This window comes from Giraffa tippelskirchi, chromosome 10 (assembly GCF_054371585.1).
Source record: "Giraffa tippelskirchi isolate mGirTip1 chromosome 10, T2T-mGirTip1v1.2.pri, whole genome shotgun sequence".
In the NCBI taxonomy this organism is placed as follows: Eukaryota; Metazoa; Chordata; class Mammalia; order Artiodactyla; family Giraffidae; genus Giraffa; species Giraffa tippelskirchi.
This window is the reverse complement of record NC_137284.1, coordinates 66,990,131-67,013,627: the sequence shown is the minus strand read 5'-3', so window position 1 is coordinate 67,013,627 and position 23,497 is coordinate 66,990,131. Positions and strand designations below refer to the sequence as shown.

The window sequence follows — 23,497 nt, the reverse complement described above, 5'->3', positions numbered from 1 at the left end:
AAATGTCATAAGCTTGAGCAGGTCTTTGAAATATTAAACTAGCCGGAGAGAACCAGAAAGTGAAAAGCAGTGCAAGAGTGCAGTTGGTGTTCTGTGTTTCCACATTCTTGAGACTAGGGATCGCATGAAAAACTTACAAGTCAGGAGAAAGGATCAACTGGACTCTAAGGCAGCCATTGTGGGTTTTTGAGCAGATGATAAATTGAATAAATATAAACTTATCAGGTCATTCTGACAGGGGAGTACAGGACTCTGGATACAGGGGCAGATTAAAGAAAAATGGTGGTTTATCCTTTTGCTCCTGTCATGGGACGTGGAATACTTGCCTCAGAATGAGAAGAATGGAAATGGAGATCAAAGGATGATGTGAGACGGTGTCCTGTGTAAGGATTTGTGTTAGCTTGTTGCTAATTAGCATAAGAGAGAGTTGACAGTGAAGAATCAGGAGGCTTGGAGAAGACAACGCAGCGAGCCAGTTTGAGTGGAAGAAGGTGAGTTCTGTGTGAGAGCTCTTATATTTGAGGTAGATAAAAATAGGTCCATAGTTATTTTAGTTGAACATGGTTATGGATGCTCATCTAAGAAAGTGAAAGTTCAGAGAAAATAGAAGACCAGAGACATATCAAAGAAATAGTCATCAAAAGCAGGAAAAGTGATATTATTTTAGAATAACTCCATTATTTTTCTTCTAGCTTTATGAATTAGATTCCATGATCATGTTCTATACTACTTTCAATAGTCACTAGGAACTTCGGATTGTCCAAGCACTGGGGAGTTGGCCAGGTCAGGCAAATGTTAATTAATCCAGTGTCTATATAGAAAAGAATTTCCAATCATTATCACTGCCCCAAAGCTTTCTTGCCTTTAACTTCTATTCCTTATCTGAGATATATTAGACTAATTCTCTCTCTCTTTTGTATGTTATAAAAGTTATGACAGTTAGTCAGTGTTTGATTTGATACTTAGTAAGTCTCCTTTTAAATAATTGATATGTTGTTGTGATTTATAAAAGAATATATATTTGATTATTGAGAGGACCAGAATCTATTTCTCATGTATATTTGTTCTTCATCATCCACAGTTTCTAGCTTAGAGTTCCCCAAACCATAGAAATTATTCAGTGTAGATAGTGTCCTTTTTATGTCAAAAATAGGTGATTTTTGAAAAACACCTAAGGGTAGAGGCTAGTTGTCAGTGGAGCCAGCTTGTGATGTAAGGGTTGGAACTTTCAATCCCATCTTCCCCCACTCCACCTTCCAGAAGAGGAGAGGGGCTTGAAGTTGAAGCGGTTGCCAGTGGCTAATGATTTAACAAGGCTTGCTTCCTTAAAAACCCCCAGAAAGATGGGTGTGGAGTGTTTCCAGATTGGTGAAGAAGTTCAGGTGCAGATGGAATGACAGGCCTGGAAAGAGCCTGGAAGCTCCACCTGCTCTCCATACCTTGTCCTGTGCATCTCTTCTGTCTCTCTCTTCCTGAGTTATAGCCTTTTATTAAATAAACCACTATTCTGGTAAGTAAAATGTTTTTAACTCTGGGTTCTGCAAGCTGTTCTAGCAAATTATTCAAACCCGAGAAGCAGGGTCTTGGGAATCTGTGGCTACAGTCAGTCAGTCAGTACAGGAAACAAGCTGGTATCTGAAGTGAGAGGGTAAGGCCAGTCTTGTAGGCCTGAACCTGTCACCTTTGAAATCTGACGCTGTCTCTGGGTAGATAGTGTCAGAAGTAAGTTGACCTCTTGAACATCCAGCGAGTATCCAAGAATTGCTTATTGATGCTGCACCTCCCCCCGCCCCGCCACACACACACATTAGAAATTAGGTGCAGAATTCAAAATAATAGCTAAAATATTTCTGTGGCTGTGTTTCCCTTCTCTTTTCCTTTAGTCTGAGTTTTGAAAAAAGAGGCAAACATTCCTTAATGCTGAAGAGGGCCTTTAATGAAAGGAATTGCCCAAATCAGTCATGCCAGGTAACACCATTTTAGAAGTCTGGTAGGTAGTTCTCACCCTGGCTCAGAAAGCTATCTACAGAGTTTTCACTGGGGGCGGCTTTGGGATTGTGCCGTGAATCTTCACTGTGGTTGTCCTATTGGAACAGCATGGGTGATAAGGAAGCAGCTGCACACAAGCATTCGCTGTTTGAAAGGATAGAAAATGTATGTACTGGCCCTTCCAGGGAGACCTCACTGCTGTAGCAGTTTAGCCCACTACTCAGTACATGCAGTGCTGGTAGTCTCACATTCAGCTGCTGACCAGCAGCGTGGCCCTCAGCTCTAATAGGGAGCATATGATCCCTCCAGCTGGCAGGTGACACCATTTGGCAGCGTTCCCAGCAGCTCAACAAAAGGTTTTCAAATATCAAAGCAAGGGGAAAGACCTCTGCCTTTATAAGGAAAGTAATTTGACTGTGCATGCATTTTGCTCCCATAAGAATTATTGCTTCTAACTCACTGAATTCTGTGAAGGAAAGGGCACAGTTAGAGGATGAAATTAGAAAATATGTAAACTGTTCATTCAAATGGATAAATAAGTGTAAAATTAGAGGAAATCAAAGTTTGCGCTTAGAAAAAGAATGCTATTTGAACATAATTAAAGGCGGGAAAAGTATTTTTTAAATTCTGGATTCTCAATTTATGATTATTTGTTTGTAACATTTAAAATAAATGGCTTGAAAACCATTTTAAAGCATAATTAAGAAATATTTTCTGAATATATATGTGTGCTCTGATTTTTCACTAAATTTTGCCAGTTCCCGGTTCTGAAAAATTCAAGACAGAAATAAGACAGTGTTACAGATAGGATCTTGAATAATGTTCTTTGTTATGATTGCAGCCATAATTTATGTATTTAACCTTCCCATTATTTCTAGACATTTATGTTGTTTCCATATGTTTATAAATGTGATAAATGTCCTTATATTAATACTGTATCATTGTGGGGAAAAAAGGAAATGCCATTGAACATAGTTAGAGGTGGGAAAGGTATTCTTTTTGAAGATTCAATGTGAAAATGCAAGCCATAAGAATTTAAATTGGTTAGATTATGAAGACTTAATAGTTTTTATTGAAGAAAGGGGCTTTAGAGGTCTTTTCAGAAAATGTAATTTCATCATATGGAAAAGCTGTGTGGTACAAGAGTCACCTGATCAGAGTCATGCAACTCAAGAGTGGCAGTTTAGAAATGACTTGGATCTCAACTATGAATATGGCATTCATCAACTTCTATCTTGGTACAAACTGGAGACTCAGAAAACTAGGCAGTCCTATCGGTCAACTCATTTATTCAGTTGGAAAAAGGAAACAGTAGATCAGTAGGGAAAATAAACATATGTTTGCATATTAAATTCTTATATTAATCTCTGAATATGATTTTAAAATCATTTGTGCGTAAGCATAAGAAATGGAACTGCAGACATAACTGTAAGTTGGTTGATGGCTATCTTGTATATGTGAAAAATACATCTGCCTCAAAAAGTGTGTAATTTTTTTTCTCAGTCAGTAGAATTATAGTAATACTCTGTATGTGTTTTAAGTTCCACACCCTTATATTTTCTTTATCATTTTTTAATAATTGAAATATAGTTAATTTACAATGTGGTTTCAGGTGTACAGAAAAGTGATTCAGTTTATATATATATATACATACACACACATATGTAATTCTTCAGATTCTTTTACATTATAGGTTATTAGAAGATAATATAGTTTGATACTCTATACAGTAAGACTGTGCTGATTATCTACTTTATATATAATAGTGTGTATATGTTAATCCCAAACTCCTAGTTTCTCTCTCACTCCACTCCCTGCTGTCCCCTTTGGTAAACATAAGTTTGTTCTTGAAGTCTGAGTCTGTTCCTGTTTTGTAAATAAATTCATTTGTATTTTTTTTTACATTTCACGTTTAAGTGATATCATATGTATTTGTCTTTCTGTGTCTGACTTAGTATGATAATCTCTAGGGTCATTCATGTTGCTGCAAATGGCGTTACCTATTCTTTTTATGGCTGACTAATATTCTTTTGTGTGTGTGTGTGTATCATATCCTTTTTATCCATTCACCTGTCAATGGACTTAGATTGCTCCTATGTCTTGACTATTGTAAACAGAGCTGCTGTGAACATTGTGCATACCCTTGTATTTTGCAGGTCAGGATAAGGACAGTCACTTTCATTAACAGAACAGTTTATGTAATCCGATAAGACATGGGACCATGATGCCTAACAGAGTATACAAGCTACAAATGTATTTTAGTTTATACCAACAAAATGAATTTTTTAATCTACTCTGAACATGAAATTGTGTTTGTTCTTTTTACAAAACTTGGGGATGCTTATTAATATTATGAAAAGATTTATGATATTATCCTTTATATAGAAAATTCTCCTGTAACATTAATAGTGTTACTGAATTTATTTGCATCTTTGCAGGATGAAAACATGCCCATTAAACCACATAATATCTGATAATAAATCCCATTTTGTATGATCTACTCAGTTTGTTTTCTATAGGAAGAAAGGCTATACTGTTAAAGATTCCTTTGCTGACTGTAAATAGTGAATGATTCTATTTTGGGGGTAGTTGAGAGAGTTAGCTGTAGATCAATGTTATCAAACTTCAGTGTGTTTATGGATCACTTTGGAATGTAGTTAAAATACTGATTCTGACTCAGTAATGAAACCTGAGAATCTAGGATCCTGCATGTCTAACAAGCTTTCATTTAATTGTCAAGGTGTTTGCCTACTGACCAATTTTAGTACCAAAATTCTAGATTATATGAAGCCTTCAGGAATAATTTCCACCTCCAGAGCCCCTAACTGCAGATGTTAGACTTCAGTGAGACAATGAAAAACTATTCTGATCCATTTTATTACTATCCCTGGATTAGAAACAGTAGGTCTAGGGTGATTTCCAAACATAATTACTATGACATTTGTTTTCTTTTTTGCTTTGTTAGGAACAAAAAAAGACTTTTTTCATATATTGATACCTATCTATCTATTGATCGATCAAGAGGAGAGGTGAGAGAAAGGATTAAACAAGTTGATTCTAAGCAAAGAAACTTCAAATGGGGGATTTACAGATGTCACATTTTCACCACCTCAGTGCAAATATTCAGCCTACCTATTTGTAAGGGACACACATTTCTTGCTTATAACTTATGACATTTTGTTTTCATACTGTTATTTCACATTTTTCCTGTGAGAAGGAAAAATTGTCACATGGTGCTACTTGGGGAAGGATGTTTCAGGCCACATTTCAAGACTTTTCTTGAACATGGGCCATAACACCTAGGTCCTGAGAGATACAGAAGATACAGAGAGATACAGAGGACAGGAGGTGAGACTCCAAATGACAAGTGGTGTAGACAAAAGTGGGTAGATAGAAGCGGGCTAGTATTATATGGAGACAGTAAGGAGACTGAGCAGAATTGCAGGGTACTGGGGAGGAAGACTGCACATTAATTTTGCTTAAGTGATGACCAGAGAGTTGTGGGGTGATAGATTATAGAGAGCTTTGATTACGAGAAATGGAAGTTTGGACTTGGTCTTGAAAAAACTGAGAGATGTGAAAAGTTTCTTTTTAAGAAGCTAAAGAATGATCGTGGTATTTGGGGAGGTTAATTAGGCTACTATCAGAAAGAAGGTATATTTTGACAGGTATTATGATTATTAAATGGGCTACATAAATAATTTTCATACAAAATATTTGAAATGACATTTTATTTTGTGTAGTACAATTTGAATTATCAAAAATGAAATAAAAAGTGACCTACAGTTTATCCATTTTAACCTTGCCCCGAAATAAAAAATGTTAAATATACTGGATGATCAGGTTTAAAAGTAACTGTCAGAAATATCTGTGCTCTTTCATCTTTTAATGAAGTCTCTTTAAAGGCAAAAATTAAACTTTGCCTTCTCCACGTTTTCATTTTTTTCAATCTGATTCTTCTCTGTGTGTACAAGTGATTAAGTAATATCTATTTTTGTCTCAAAGCCAAACTTTTGTTCTGTTCAGTCTTAGCCATCAAGGCTATCCTGAATATACCACATACACTAACAGGAAACTTTCATAGTTTCTACATTTACATCTTCTACCATCCTGCTCTGCAGAGGCATAGCCTTTGTCTTTGATTCCCGGAGGTGTATGTTCTCACGAAAACCATAATGAACCAAAATGTGTGGTTCCCCTAAGCTCTCTCGTGTCCCCTTTTTGCATGACCAGAACAAAGGAGAGAATGGAAAACGATGGCAGCTGAACAATTTAGTAAGTGTTGATGATTTGGTGACTCTATTTAGTCTCACTAGCAATTGCAAAATGAAATTAATAAGCACTACAGTGCTCACAGACCTATCAAAGCCGACTGTAAGACCATGTGTAAATTATTCAGGCCTAAAATGAGCCCCAGATTTTATTTTTCTGTGCTCCGAAATCACTGTGGATGGTGACTGCAGCCATGACATTAAAAGATGATTATTCCTTGGAAGGAAAGCTATGACAAACCTGGACAGTGTATTAAAAAGCAGAGACATCTCTGTGCTGACAAAGGTCTGTAGAGTCAAAGCCATGGTTTTGCCATTAGTCATGTGTGGATGTGAAAGTTGGACCATAAAGGAGGCTGAGTGCCGAAGAATTGATGCTTTCAAACTGTGATGCTGGAGAATACTCTTGAGAGTCCCTGGGACTGTAAGATCAAACCAGTCAATCCTGAAGGAAATCAACCCTGACCATTAATTGGAAGGACTATTGATGAAGCTGAAGTTCCAAATACTTTGGCCACCTGATACAAAGAGCCAACTCTTTGGAAAAGACCCTGATGCTAGGAAGGACTGAGGGCAACAGAGGATGAGATGGTTTGATAGCATCATGTAGCAATGGATGTGAATTTGAGCAAACTCCAGGAGATGGTGGAGGACAGAGAAGCCCAGCATGCTGCAGTTCGTAGGGTCACAAAATGTCAGAGATGACTTAGCAACTGAACAACAACAAAATGAGCCACAGTGTGTGAACAGTCAGCTACTCCTGTGGCCTTGGCTGTGAACTCTGATATGCTCATGATTTTTATAAGTATACAAGTCATCCAGAACTTTAAACTAAACTATGATCCTTAATTCTGGATCAGTCTGCTGGAAATTTCTGCATGTTGGATATGTACCAAATATGTCCATATCAAATTAAGATAATAATGTTGAACTCAATTATCAACTGCCAGAAACTTGCTTTTTTACTCCATGTTCTCCATTTCAAAGTGTTGTAGTGGTGCTCAACAGATCGCCAAAGCTAGAAACCTCCAAGTTATTTAGTGACTCTTTCCTCTCTTTTAACATCTTCAGCTGTCCATCAGGTTATATGGTTTCTAACTCCCCTTTTGATAGTTTCTCACTCCTTTTAATTTCTCCTGTCATTGCTTTTGTTCACATTTTCATATGCCTCATAAGCAGAGATATCTAGTTAGAATTCCATTTCTGCTACTTTATCTAGACTTTCATGAGACATTTGGATTCCATTTTTGTGACGCTAGCGGTAAAGAACCCTCCTGCCAATGCAGGAAATGTAAGCGACATGGGTTCAATACCTGGTTCAGGAAGATCCTCTGTAGTAGGAAATAGCAACCCACTGCAGTATTCTTGCCTAAAAAATTCCATGGATAGAGGAGCCTGGCAGGCTACAGTCCATAGGATTGCGAAGAGTCAGACATGACTGAAGCAACATAGCATGCATCTTAAAAGACAGATAGAGCTTCATCTTACAGAATAGTTTTAAGGATTTCAAGAGATAGAGATATTTTAGGTAAAACATATGGTATATGGCTCACAGCAGGCATTCAGTGAAGATTAATCTCATGTTCACAATCATACCTCCCTCAGTTTGACCAGTGTCTAGCACACAGAAAGCACTCAGTCTATGTTTACTATAAATATTGATGATGTAATCATCATCATACTCTCTGTTTCTAATCTGTTACCCTGTTATTCCATCCTCCACCCTGCCACTGGGATTTACATGAAATGCAAATATCATGTCCTTCATGCTCCAAAACTTTGAATGGTTCTCTCATCCACAGAAGGTGCTTTTCTGGATCTACATAACTGCCCTTGATCTGACCTAGGCTTCAATTCCACTCTTGTTTTCACTGCTCAACAAAAACTCCTTACAATGAGGCCAAGGAAAAAAACTGTATTTCCCCCACACACCAACAAACAAAAGACTGTTTTTCCTGTTTCCATCAAATACCTTCACTCAGTCTGAAAAGTAATATATTGTTTAAAATTCACTATAATAATGTACTACTTCATATATCCTTCTGTGCTTCCCCAAGCAGAATCATATGTTTCCAGTTTAATTACTATAATCTCATCTTTGTACTTCTGAAGCCCAATATGTAGAGTTTCTTGATTTCACATTTACTGAAATAATGGTATTAGAAAATTAAAGGACAAATAAAGTATAAATAGATAAATAGCTATGTTATATGTCTCATATGTTAAAAACTATATAATCATATTACTTAATACTGTTCTCATGTTTATGCTGCTGATTTCTATGTAGAACCTGCATTAAAAATTGTTAACATGGATTAGGAAAATGTATGCGGTTTGACTTTTCCCTAATTACTAAGTCCTTGTTAAAACAAGAAGCACATTTTCAAAGTGCTAGAATGGTACAAATCCTGGGATTGTGAAATAGTGAAACTAGTGGATTCACAATGTGCCCATAACCCTGCCATTGGTCTTAGCTACAGCAGTTTGCTCTAACAGAGATTTACAATCAGTTTAAAATGTGAGAAAAAGGGCAGAGTGACTAAGAAAATGGACTCTGATTTTAGAAAATCCAAGTTCAAATTTCAGTTCCCTCCTTACACATGCCCATATGATCTTGAACACATTGCCTAACCTTTCAGAAACTCTTTCTCTATAAACTATAAATAATAATGGAACCCAAACAAAAGGATTATTGGTTGTTCAGTCACTCAGTTCTGTCTGACTCTTTGCGACCCCATGCACTGCAGAACGCCAGGCTTCCCTGTCCTTTACCATCTCCCAGAGCTTGCTCAGACTCATGTCCATCGAGTCAGTGATACCATCCAACCATCTCATCCTCTGTCATCCCCTTCTCCTCCCACCTTCAATCTTTTCCAGCATCAGGGTCTTTTCCAATGAGTCAGCTCTTCTCATCAGGTGGCCAAAGTATTGGAGCTTCAGCCTCAGCATCAGTCCCTCCAATCAATATTCAGGACTGATTTCCTTTAGGATTTCCAGGGGACTCTCAAGAGTCTTGTCCAACACCACAGTTCAAAACCATCAATCCTTCAGCACTCAGCCTTCTTTATGGTCTAACTCGCACATCCATACATGACTACTGGAAAAACCATAGTTTAACTATACGGACCTTTGTCAGCAAAGTAATGTCTCTGCTTTTTAATATGCTGTCTAGGTTGGTCATAGCTTTTCTTCCAAGGAGAAAGTGTCTTTGAATTTCATGACTGCAGTCACCATCTGCAGTGATTTTGGAGCCCCAAAATATAGTCTGTCACTGTTTCCATTGTTTCCCCATCTATTTGCCATGAAGTGATGGGACCAGATGCCATGATCTTAGTTTATTGAATGTTGAGTTTTAAGCCAGCTTTTTCACTTTTCTTTTCACTCATCTTCATGAAGAGGGTCTTTAGTTCTTTGGTTTCTGCCATAAGGGTAGTGTCATCTGCATATCTGAGGTTATTTATATTTCTCCTGGCAATCTTGATTCCAGCTTGTGAGTGATCCAGTCAGCAATTTTCATGCATGAGGTAATATGAATTAAGTTTTAATCTTACACTGTCAGACTTTCAGATACACAAGACTCACAAGACTACCATCTGGTATTACTCTGCTTAGAAAGATATAGAGCTTGTCATCACTGTAGCCATAGTCATTCCTCATCTGATGAAAATTCTTCTAGAAATTCATGCAACACGTTTCAGGTGGAAGAAGGTAATTCTACATCCAGCAGGTCAAAGAGCACCCTTGCCTTAAAAGTATCAACCCTACAGTCACTGCTATCTCTGGAAGTGATCTATTTGTAATAGCCTGTAAAATCTCCAGAAAAATAAATCCTAGTCCAAGAGTTGAGGGAAGCACGAAGCTGTGGCTTCCTACCAGATAGTTTTAGTTTCTCCACAGCAAAAGAAATTTATCAACTTGATCATTGTATCATAAATAATATTATCTAGTAACACAGCTGATATTTCAACATTCATCAGGTTACCAGGTAACTGTAAGAGGAGGTATTTAACTGATGGTCAAATTCTCCACAAAACATTAAAAGGGATTGTTAATTCTCTGCCTACACATAGAATATAAACTTTGTAAGTATTACATGTGTGTATGTGTGTGTTCAGTTGCTCATTCATGTCCAATTCTTTGCAACCCTATGGACTGTCACCCGCCAGGCTCTTCTGTCCATGGAATTTTCCAGACAAGAATACTGGAGCAGATTGCCATTTCCTCCTCCAGGGGATCTTCCCAACCCAGAGATCAAACCCACATTTCTTGCATCTCCTGCATTGCCTGGCAAATTCTTTACCATGAGCGCCACTTGGGAAGCCCCATACATGCATATGTATATGATAACAATCTAATGAAGTGTTATAAATGTATCTAAGAGGAAATTAAACATGGAGGGTTTTGTATGAAATGAGTTGTAGAGATAGTCATTTGGTCATTATTTTGCCTGATTTTCTTGGAATAACTTGTGTTAGAAAACTTGTTCATCATAGAGAAAGTTTTGCTCTTAGGTTAGTGTTGTTACCTAATGCATCATTAATAGTCAATACATGACATATGAGTAAAAATGGGATTCTGGTCCTCTCTGTTGTTATAGGGAGCAACAGAGCTGACTCACAGGACCCATTTACTGCCACTCTCAGATGATTCTTCTGCCCAGACCTCCCAGCTCAGACAAATTGACTTTGACGTTTTGAGCTCTAATTGTTTCCTAGGAATGCAATTTTCATACACATGCCAGTAGAATTAAGAAGATTGAATGTGAGTTGTTTAATTAAAATGGACCTGCCTCTCTGTATGGTTGATTATCATAGTTAAATATAGCACCTGAATGATGAGACAGAATTATCAGTGAACTATCCCATTGGAACAGATGCTCTATTGTGGCAACAGGCCTCCTCTGTCTTGTAAACATGAGCTACTAGTTATTGATAATGTGCAAGAGTTCAACTAAGAATCAGCACAAGGCAATCTAATTCTAGGAAAATCCTTCAAAGTGCATAAACCCGAGGTCGATGACATTCTCTAACATCATCTTCATCTTTGTATGTAGACATTAGGATTAAGAATTCAACTTCCCTTCTGGAAGGAGGGTTGGGGAGAGGTACTCTCAAGAGTCTTCTCTGACACCACAGTTTGAAAGTGTCAGTTCTTCGGTGCTGAGCCTTCTTTATGGTCCAGCTCTCACACTGATTCCAACTGCAGGGTGGAGAACCTTCATCAATCCTTGGGAAACTTAGGACTTCATTTATGGTAGGCTCATCTCTCAAGGCAGGTCTCTCACAGAAATTCCTTGGATTAGTGCCTGGTCGCAGTTTGCTAAAATAATAAAAGCACATCATCAACAGCTCATGCATTGCCTTGGTGTGGACCCAGAGTGCAAGCACAGACAAAAAGCAGACACTGACTTCACACTTCCGATAGGTCACAGTTTGCTAAAATAATAAAAGGGTGTGATCAACAGCTCATACATTGCCTTGGTGTGGACCCAGAGTGCAAGCACAGAGGAAGAGTAGGCACTGACTTCACAATTCTGATAGGTCGCAGTTTGCTAAAATAATAAAAGGGTGTGATCAATAGCTCATACATTGCCTTGGTATGGACCCAGAGTGCAAATACAGGAGAAGAGCAGACACTGACTGCACACTTCTGATAGAGATCAAGCCCTGAGCCTTTGGAGTGGGAACACTGAATCCAAGACCTTAGACTACCAGAGAACTAACCCTGGGGATATCAAATAGTGAGAACTCATACCAAGGAAACCACTGTAATACAAGACCCAGCATCACCCAACCACCAATAGCACCCTGTGCAGAACGCCTCATCGAAACAACAAACAAAACAAAAATACAAACCCCATCATCAGCAGACAGGATTACCACCTCACTCAGCCTTGCCCATCAGAGGAAAAACAAACAAACAAAAACTCAATACAAATCTCACCCTATAAGAAACTTACACAAACCACTGGACCAACCTTAGAGGGTAGAAACCAAAAGGAAGAAAGAATTCAACCTTGAAGCGTGGGAAAAGCAGACCTCAAACACAATAAGTTTAAAAAAAAAAATAATGAAAAAGCAGAGAAATACTACACAAATGAAGGAACAAATTAGAAACACAGAAGTCCAAATAAATGAAGAGGAAATAGGCAAACTACCTGAAAAAAAATTCAGAATAATGATAGTAAAGATGATCAAAAACCTTGAAAGCAGAATGGGGAAAATGCAAGAATCAATTAACAAAGACCTGGAAGAATTAAAGAATAAACATGGAGACAAACAACACAATTACTGAGATTAAAAATACTCTAGAAGGAATCAGTTGCAGAATATCTGAAGCAGAAGAACGAATCAGTGACCTGGAAGATAAAATGGTATAAATAACTTCTGAAGAGCAGAACAAAGTAAAAAGAGTGAAAAGAAATGAGGATAGTCTAGAGACCCTCTGGGACAATATCAAATGCACCAACATTCGAATAATAGGGGTCCCAGAAGAAGGAAGAGAAAAAGAAAGGATATGAGAAAATTTTTGAAGAGATTATAGTTGAAAATTTCCGCAACATGGAAAAGGGAATACTCAATCAAGTCCAAAAGGCACAAAGAGTCCCATACAGGATAAACCCAAGGAGAAACATGCCAAGACACATACTAATCAAACTAACAAAGACTAAACACAAAGAAAGAATATTAAAAGAGGCAAGGGAGAAGCAACAAATAACATACAAGGGAAACCCCATACTCTTAACAGCTGATCTTTCAGCAGAAACTCTGCAGGCCAGAAGGGAATGGCAGGATATATTTAAACTACCGAAAGGGAAAAATCTACAACCAAGATTACTGTACCCAGCAAGGATCTCATCCAAAATTGATGTAGAAATCAAAAGCTTTTCAGACAAGCGGAAGTTAAGACAACTCAGTACCACCAAACCAGCTTTACAACAAATGTTAAATGGATCTACATAGTCAAGAAATACAAGAGAAGAAAAAAGATCTACAAAATCAACCCCAAACAATTACGAAAATGGCAATGGGAACATATATAGCAATAATTACTTTAAATGGATTAAATGCTTCAACCAAAAGACACAGACTGGCTGAATGGATACAAAAAAACGACCCATATATATGCTATCTACAAGAAACCCACTTCAGACCTCAAGACACATATAGACGGAAAGTGAGAGGATGGAAAAATATATTCCATGCAAATGGGAAGCAAAAGAAAGCTGGAGTAGCAATCCTCATATCAGACAAAATAGACCTTAAAATAAAGAAGATTACAAGAGATAAGGAAGGACACTACATAATGATCAAGGTATCATTCCAAGAGGAAGACATAACAATTGTAAATAATATGCACCCAACATAGGAGCACCTCAGTACATAAGACAAACACTAACAGACATAAAAGGAGAAATTGACAGGAGCACAATAATAGTAGGAAACTTTAACATCCCACTCACACCAATGGACAGATCATCAAAACAGAAAACTAATGAGGAAACACAAGTCTTAAATGATACATTAGATGAGATGGATGTTTTGATATCTTCAGGTCATCTCATCCAAATGCAGAAGAATACATCTTCTTCTCAAGGGCACATGGAACATTCTCCAGGATAGACCACACCTTGGGTCACAAATCAAACCTCAGTAAAGTTAAGAAAATAGAAATTGTATCAAGCATCTTCTCCAACCACAATGCTATGAGACTAGATATTGATTACAAGAAAAAAACTGTAAGAAGCACAAACACGTAGAGATTAAACAACACATTTCTAAATAACCAACAGGTTACAAAAGAAATAAAAAGGGAAATCAAAACAATTCTAGAAACAAATGATAATGAAAACATGACAACTCAAAGCCTATAGGATGCAGCAAAAGCAGTCCTAAGAGGGAAGTTTATAGCAATAGAATCCTACCTCAAGAGACAAGAAAAACATTGAATAGACAGCCTAACTTTACACCTAAAACAACTGAAAAAAGAACAAAAACATCCCAAAATTAGTAGAAGGAAAGAAATCATAAAGATCCTAGCAGAAATAAATGAAAAAGAAATGAAAGAAGCAATACTAAAGATTAATAAAACTAAAAGCTGGTTCTTTGAGAAGATAAACAAAATTGACTAATCTTTAGCCAGACTCATCAGGAGAAAAGGAGGAAAGAATAAAATCAACAAAATTAGAATTGAAAAAGGAGAGATTACAACAGACAATGCAGAAATACAAAGGATTATAAGAGACTATTATGAACAACTATATGGCAATAAAATGGATAACCTGGAAGAAATGGACAGATTCTTAGAAAAGTTCAATCTTCCAAGAATGAACAATGAAGAAATAGAAATTATGAACAACCCAATTACAGGCACTGAAATTGTAGCTGTGATAAAATATCTCCCCAAAAATAAAAGCCCGGGACCAGATGGCTTCATAGGAGAATTCTGTCAAATATTTAGAGACGAGTTAATGCCTATCCTTCTAAAACTCTTTAAAAAAATTGCAGAGGAAAGAACACTTCCAAACTCATTCTATGAGGCCGCCATCACCCTGATACCAAAACCAGACAAAAACAACACAAAAAAAGAAAACTACAGGCTAATATCACTGATGAACATAGATGCAAAAATCCTCAACAAATTTTTAGCAAACAGAAATCACCAACACATCAAAAAGCTCATACACCATGATCAAGTTGGGTTTATTCCAGGAATGCAAGGATTCTTCAATATATGCAAATCAATGTGATATACCATATCAACAAATTGAAAGATAAAATCCATATGATAATATCAATAAATGCAGAAAAAGCCTTTGACAAAATTCAGCATCCATTTATGATTAAAATTCTTCAAAAAATGGGCATAGAAGGAATCTACATCAACATAGTAAAGGCCATATATGATAAGCCTACAGCAAACATTATTCTCAATGGTGAAAAACTGAAAGCATTCCCTCTAAGATCAGGAACAAGACAAGGGTGTCCACTTTCACCAATATTATTCAACATAGTTCTGGAAGTCCTAGCTACAGCAATCAGAGAAGAAAAAGAAATAAAAGGAATCCAGATCAAGAAAGAAGTAACGCTCTCACTCTTTGCAGATGACATGATAGCAAACATAGAAAACCCTAAAGATAGTATCAGAAAATTACTAGGGCTAATCAGTGAATCTAGCAAAGTTGCAGGATACAAAATCAATACACAGAAATCACTTGCATTTATAATACTAACATAGAAAAATCAGAAAGAGAAATTAAGGAATCAATCCCATTCACCCTTGCAACAAAAAGAATTAAATATCTAGGAATAAACTTACTTATTGAGACAAAAGAACTGTACACAGAAAATTATGAGACACTGATGAAGAAATCAAAGGTGACATAAACAGATGGAGAGGTATTCCATGTTCCTGGGCAAGAAGAATCAACATTGTGAAAATGGCTATACTACCAAACGCAAACTACAGATTCAGTGTGATCCCTATCAAATTACCAACGGCATTTTTCACAGAACTAAAACAAAAAATTTCACAATTCATATGGAAATACAAAAGACCCCAAATAGCCAAAGCATTCTTGAGAAAGAAGAATGGAGCTGGAGGAATCAACCTTCCTGACTTCAGATTATACTACAAAGCTACAGTCATCAAGACAGTATGGTACTGGTGCAAAAACAGAAATAAAGACCAATGGAACAAGATACAAAGCCCAGAAGTAAACCCATGCACCTATGGGTAGCTTATTTTTGACAAAGGAGGCAAGAATATACAATGGGGCAAAGACAGCCTCTTCAAGAAATGGTGCTGGGAAAACTGGACAGCTACATGTAAAAGAATGAAATTAGAACACTTCCTAACACCATAACAAAGATAAACGCAAAATGGATTAAAGACCTAAATGTAAGACCAGAAACTATAAAACTCTTAGAGGAAAACATAGGCAGAACACTCGATGACATAAATCAAAGCAAGATCCTCTATGACCTGCCACCTAGAGTAATGGAAATAAAAACAAAAGTAAACAAGTGAGACCTGATTAAACTTAAAAGCTTTTGCACAGGAAAGGAAACTATAAGCAAGGTGAAAAGACAACCCTCAGAATGGGAGAAAATAATAGCACATGAAACAACTGACAAAGGATTAATTTCCAAAATACACAAGCAGCTCATACAACTCAATACCAGGAAAACAAACAACACACTCAAAAAGTGGGAAAAAGACCTAAACAGACATTTCTCCAAAGAAGACATACAGATGGCTAACAAACACATGAAAAGATGCTCAACATCGCTCATTATTAGAGAAATGCAAATCAAAACTACAGTGAGGTATCACCTCACACCAGTCACAGTGGCCATCATCAAAGAGTCTACAAACAATAAATGCTGGAGAGGGTATGGAGAAAAGGGAACACTCTTGCACTGTTGGAAGGAGTGTAAATTGATACAGCCACTATGGAATACATTATGGAGATTCCTTGAAAAAACTAGGAATAAAACTACCATATGACCCAGCAATCCCACTCCTAGGTGTATACCCTGAGGAAACCAGGGTTGAAAAAGACACATGTACCCCATTGTTCATTGCAGCACTATTTACAATAGCTAGAACATGGAAGCAACCTAGATGTCCATCAATAGATGAATGGATAAAGTAGTTGTGGTACATATACTCAATGGAATATTACTCAGCCATGAAAATGAACACATTTGAGTCAGTTCTGATGAGGTGGATGAACCTAGAACCTATTACACAGAGTGAAGTGAGTCAGAAAGAGAAACATCATATTCTAATGCATATATATGGAATCTAGAAAAATGGTTCTGAAGAATTTATTTACAGGGCAGCAGTGGAGAAACAGACATAGAGAATGGACTTATGGACATGGGGAGAGGGGAGGAGAGGGTGACATGTATGGAAAGAGTAACATGGAAACTTACCTTACCATATGTAAAATAGCCAACGAGAATGTGCTCTATGGCTCAGAAAACTCAAACAGAGGCTCTGTATCAACCTAGAGGGGTGGGATGGAGAGGGAGATGGGAGGGAGGTTCAAAAGGGAGGAGATATATGTACACCTGTGACTGATTCATGTTGAGGTTTGACAGAAAACAACAAAATTCTGTAAAGCAATTATCCCTCAGTAAAAAATTTATTTAAAAAAAAGAATTTCTAATGTTTGTTGTTCAGTCGCTCACTCGAGTCTGAACTCTTTGTGACCCCATGAACTGCAGAACAGAAGGCTTCCCTGTCCTTCACCATCTCCCGGAGTTTGCTCAAGCTCATGTCCATTGAGTCGATGATGCCATCCAACCATCTCATCCTCTGTCACCCTTCTAATGCTTAGGATGTATTTAATTAATATACTCATATGTAGATCTTGCATTAAAGTATGGACTGGAAAAAGCTGATGTATTTGAATAAGCCTACATTATAATAGTAATTGACAGAAAATTTCAAATGATGTTAAAAATAATGATAAGCATATATTAAATTACTTTTTTCTATTCAAAATAATATTGTAGTAGTTAGCCAGGCATGTTTATTTAAATCACTAAACAGAGTGAAAATCATCTTATGTTAACAGTTCATTTTCTAAGTTAAAACAAATCTGGAGTGAGTAAAATGCACAATATGGTAAACTTAGTTTCAGCTAATTTTGCTTCATCCCTTTATTTTCTATTTCCTGCGAATGGTTTAACAACTATTACAAACTAGAAGGAAATGCAAATGTTAGCTTGGAGTCTAATAGCTTTTACACATCATAAATGTTGGTACGTTTTCAATGAAATTGGAATTGTACTTCCAAGTAGAAATAAAAATGTCCAAGCTGATTTTGCTCTGAAACGTTCATGCCTGCCTACAAGTTCATGCCTGCCTACAAGTCTGTGATGAGAATATTAATTCTCTTTTGCAGCTTCTGCCAGCAAGAGAAGCTGCCAATGACCTTCCAGGCCTGCGTGATGACCAAGGAGTGCCAGGTGTCCGAGTGGTCGGAGTGGAGCCCCTGCTCAAAAACATGCCATGACGAGGCATCCCCTAAAGGCACCCGCGTGAGAACTCGGCTCATCAGGCAGTTTCCTATTGGCAGCGAGAAGAAGTGTCCAGAACTTGAGGAAAAAGAGCCCTGTGTGTCTCAAGGAGATGGAGTTGCCCCCTGTGCCACGTGAGTTAATAAGGACAGCGGCCTCTGCTGCCCCATCTGCCCAAACTGCATATTCCTTTAGCTGTTTGATTTCAACTGCATGGTGTGTTGAGAAATACTGATTTTTACAAATTCTAAGTAGAAATATATCTCTTTACAAACACTATCTTATAAAAACAAAAAACTGCCAGTTTTACTAAGTTGAAAGTGTCAGTAACAAGCTATGTTTCCCAATCTCCACAAAAGTTGGATTTTTAGCAGTAGTGCTTTGCATATTTTCTATAATGAGGATTGGCAAGCTTTTTATGTAGTGGAGAAGACAGTAAATATGTTAGTCTTTATGAGCCACATGTGTCTCTGTCACGATGATTCAACTCTGCCATTGGAGGTATAAGCAATATGTAAAGAAAATTCATTTATAGAAATGAGACAGAGTGAATTTAGCCATAGTTTGCCAACTAGTCTATAAGGTAAAATAATCTTTCAAAATAAAGGATCCTTTTGCCTATTGAGCAAGCCCTGTGAAAATTTAGTACTGTGTATAACAAATCCTATTAAATAGAGTACAATACTACATCAAAATAATAAGACTTCAAGCTCTGTCAGGATCAAGTTTGCTTATTAACCTTGGGTGTGGAGATTGTTTCTTCTTTAATCACTCATATATTTCATAGGACCAGGCACATAGTAAGTGCCCAATAAATGTTCATTGAATTCCGATGAAATAAGACTGATTTTGAAATATTTGGCACTGTAACTATATTCTTTTTATCCTTAAAAATCATTTCCAAGACATTACTGTGAGTTAACTTGGTGATAAACGTTTCAGGTTAGTCTGAATGTAGAGAGTATTTACAAAAAACCTTACAGAATGTTAGTTTATCAGTAGATACCCACAAGCTTCATTGAAAGGTTCCCTGGAATATTTGAAACATTTAGAGAACAGGCTGACAGCTTGCACTTGATGAACCAGTGAAGAGGAAAATTACCACTCCCACTGCTGCTGCTGCTCCTCCTCCCATTTCTAGGAGTAATAGTAATAATAACAAAGAATAGTAATGATTCGTACAAGATCTTCAGTTATGCAGCACTATGGAATCCTCCCTTCTTCCCTAACATAACCAGTAACTGAACACTCTGAAGAGTTTCCTTCCTAACTTCTCTGCCTGCCCCACTGACTTGTGTGTTCCCCTTGACATAACAGTTTCAGGGAAGTTGCCAGGTTCTCTAGTCAGAATGTTTTGTCTCCTGGGCGATTCTTCCATTTTTTTAATCTCAAGCTAGGATATCTTTATCCTCTAAGTTATTCAAACATCATTAACTATTAATTAAAATAAATCCCTATTCTAAATCTCTGTCTTCTAAGCCTTTGTGGATGGTAGCATTTTTTTTTAATGTGTAATCAATTTACATTACTAAAAAATTTATATTTCTCACAGGACTCCTTAGGATGACCTATGTTGGGATGCTGCTCTATAAAAAATAAAGTGAAATTTTTGTTTTAACTCCCCTAATGAATGGCTTGTTTAGTTTTCTTTACCATCCCACCTCCCCATCTCTCCTCCCAAGGCATCAGTTATCGATGATTTTATAATTGACCTGAATGCTGCACTTTCTTTATAAATATATGTCAAGAGCATTGTTCCTTGATGCCCCAGACCTATACCTCTGTTAAGCCATGAATCCCCACTTACAAAAATTGAAAAATGGGCATGAAGTTCACCTTTACTGACATGAAACCTTACCACTGACAAAGCAAAGCATCTAGATCAGACATCCAAGAGCCCATTTAACCTTTTTGTCTAATTGAGATGAGCATTAGCACATCCATTTGTACCTGTGTTGGCTGTTAATCTGATTACTAAGGAAGCATCTTGGTAAAAGTGACATAAAGTACTCCAAGAGCCATTTTCTTTGTGCTTTTAGCATATCCATTTTCCTTGAGGTAGAGAAATGCCATCACTGTCTACAGTGACATCAAGACCCTGGCTATCTCCTTAAAGCATGTGTTGGGCTGATAATCCCCTGACATTTTTTTCACATCAAAATCTTGATTGGAGCTTTGATTTAGAAGCATAGATCGTCTTTCCTGTGTTCCACTGAGGAGAAACGTCAGCTCTTTTCATCATTCATCAGGACTCATCAGGGATGCTCAAATGTTACAGGAGAAAAAAAAAACACTCTTATTCTCAGCAATAAAGAGAAAACTCTGAATTATGTTATATTTTTATTGCTAACACACAATTACAATTTTGACCCGTGCGAAGAAGGAATTTTCATACATTATATTAAAGACAAAACAAATGTTTGGGTTCATCATCATTTAGAATGTTGTCCATTCTCAGATTCAATCTTCCTTTGTTTATAAACTTGAAAAAAGGGCAAGCCTGAGTTCAGCTTAATTAAACAGAAAATTTCATATTTTCAGCATTATGCTCTTTTTGCATAAAATATTTATAAGTAACTTCTAGTAGTTGCAGTTAAAACTGGATCATCTTAAATTTAACCCTTCTTTAAATGGAGCAGAATAAGGATGTAGAAGAAGGGATTGAAACTGAACCTGTACCAGAGATGTGGTCTAAGAGTAATTCAAGGGGAAGGAATTGTTCAGATTAATTTTCTTGAGGAGAAAAAAACAAATAGGATTGGAGAAAAGTTTTATTCAGTAAACACATGGCCACTGTCGGAATTTTCTTTATCTAGGTACAGCTGGAGGACCACGGAGTGGACCGAGTGTCGGGTGGACCCTCTGCTCAGTCAACAGGACAAGAGGCGAGGCAACCAGACGGCCCTCTGCGGAGGAGGGGTCCAGACCCGAGAGGTGTACTGTGTGCAGGCCAAGGAGAACCTCCTCTCGCAATTGAATACCCACAAGGACAAAGAAGGTAAATCTTGTTTTCTTCTTAAGTACTCACCTATGGAGAGCAGGCATGGGATCATCCTGCAGGGATATATATGCAGCCATTTGGGGGCATGAAGAGCCGTATATTTGTTCACATTGTGGCAGATATTAACTATGGTGAATGGTAGTCTAAATGATGGTTGTAAAAATAATTAATAAAGTTCCATCTTTGGTTTGTTCTGGTTTGCTTACAAGCCTCTCTTTAAATTTTGACTTCAGATTCTGAGTCAGAATTTAGCAAGAGTAATCAATTATAAAAATAGGATAAACATGTGGTCTTATAAGGATACATATAGGATGCAAATATGTGTTCCAAAGCCCAAATTTCTTTTCTTCATATAAGAATAAGTAAAACCTTCATGTTAATAAATGAACCTTGTTTTGCTGTTTGATAATGATGTTGAAAAAATAAATTAATTATGGTATTGAGTGAAAATTCACTTTGAATTTAGAAGAAATAGAGAATAAAACTACAGGAAAAGATCTTTAACCCAAAGGCATAACTTAAAAAAAAAAAAATCCTTTGATTAAATGCTTTGATTTGGAGACACATCTTAGAATTTTTTTGATCTAAATCTCAGCTTGGGAACCAGATGTGATAAGTGTACAAAAGAATAAGTGAGTCCAAGATGGCCAAGACTAAAAGTATATATTGTTAAATATTAATATTACTCTAAAATTCTGATCATCTTTGAATTGAGCCTCTTAAGAGCCTCTTAACATTTTACTACCTGAGGGACTGCAGGACTTGTATCACTAATACATTCAGCACATATTGATTAGTTGCCAGAAGATTCCAAAAATTGTCTATGGTGATGAGGACAGAAATATCAATACAAATTTCATGTCAGGAAAACGCTCATGGTCATCATGAGGGCACACAGACCAACAGTCATAATGCAGTATGAAAGTGAAAGTGTTAGTCGCTCAGTTATATCCGACTCTTTGTAACCCCATGGACTATAGCCCACCAGTCTCCTCTGTCCATGGAATTCTCTGGGCAAGAATACTGGAGTGGGTTGCCAGTTCCTTCTCCAGGGGATGTTCCCCACCCAGGGATCGAACCCAAGTCTCCTGCATTGCAGGCAGATTCTTTACCATCTGAGCCACTATAATTGAGTTTTAGAATAGCTGTAGTGAGAACATAGAGGAACCTTCATAAAAGAGGTGGAATTTGAGCTAAGTTATGATGCATATACTCCATATAGTTAAGCAGGTCAGGGATGCAAGAGGAAGTTTATTCTAAGCAGAAGGAACAGCATGTATTAAAGGTAAAAAGAAAAAAGAGTGGAATAAAAAAAATAAATATTCAGAGAAGGAATATGACCAAGAAGAATCAGAAAAGCAAGGAAAGAACCAAGAGAAAAAGACATTTCATAAAACAAAAGAAGAGAGAGCTCTTTTGCCTCTTACCAAAAAGGAGTGGCTAGTAATTCTTGGGAAATAAGGACTAAAGTTTTGCATTTGCAGCTTGCAGAATTTAATTGTTTTGTATCCACTGGCTTTACACAGCATGTTAACTCATTTAGTAATCTAGCCTAGGGATACCTTTTACTACTAATATGTCTTGTGATTTTAAGGAAGTAGCATAAAACATGTAATGTTAGTACATTAATATTTTCTTAGTCACTTTAATGGCTACATTTTTAACACCCTTTGGTGAATTTATTATGGCAGTCCTTTCAGAGTAGTATAATTTCATTGCTAGAGGTAGATCAGATTTTAGTTTCTGAATGTCAATTATATCCTGTAGGTTATTACTTTCAAAAGATCCTTCAGAATTTGAATTGTAATTGGACAGTTTTAAAAATCATTTTGTCATAGAGTTCCCTGACTACTCACTGCAGAGCAATAAAAATAAAAGTCACAGGAAGAAAAGATACAACACAAAGAATATTATTATTAAGATGTATCTGTTGGACTAATGCAAACACCAAAGCAGAGATTCATTGATATGGAAGTAGTCAATTCACCTAAAATTAATATTTAATCTTGTTAGTATATAACATAAATAACTTAAGAATCTGTGTCCTTTCATGTCAAATATCAAGAATATTAATAAGCCTCTTATAGTCTTTGTGAAAACAGTTGATTCTTGCTAAAAGTTGCAGTTATTTTTCCCTCAGAACTTAGACTATGTGAGTTCCCCCTAGTAGTACTCAATTTTCCCCAGTAGGAAACTTGTTAGAT

General features: G+C 36.9%; 1 protein-coding gene across 3 annotated transcripts in view; it reads left to right on the top strand.

Annotated features, from left to right (window-relative positions):
• THSD7A (thrombospondin type 1 domain containing 7A) overlaps positions 1 to 23,497 on the top strand; it is a 461,702-nt gene that overhangs the window by 220,974 nt on the left and 217,231 nt on the right. For all 3 annotated transcript variants that reach the window (XM_081535379.1, XM_081535377.1, XM_081535378.1), the window contains exons 3-4: positions 18,178 to 18,426; positions 21,109 to 21,290. In XM_081535379.1, the coding sequence (XP_081391505.1) occupies positions 18,178 to 18,426; positions 21,109 to 21,290 (431 nt within the window). The remainder of the gene's footprint in view (positions 1 to 18,177; positions 18,427 to 21,108; positions 21,291 to 23,497) is intronic.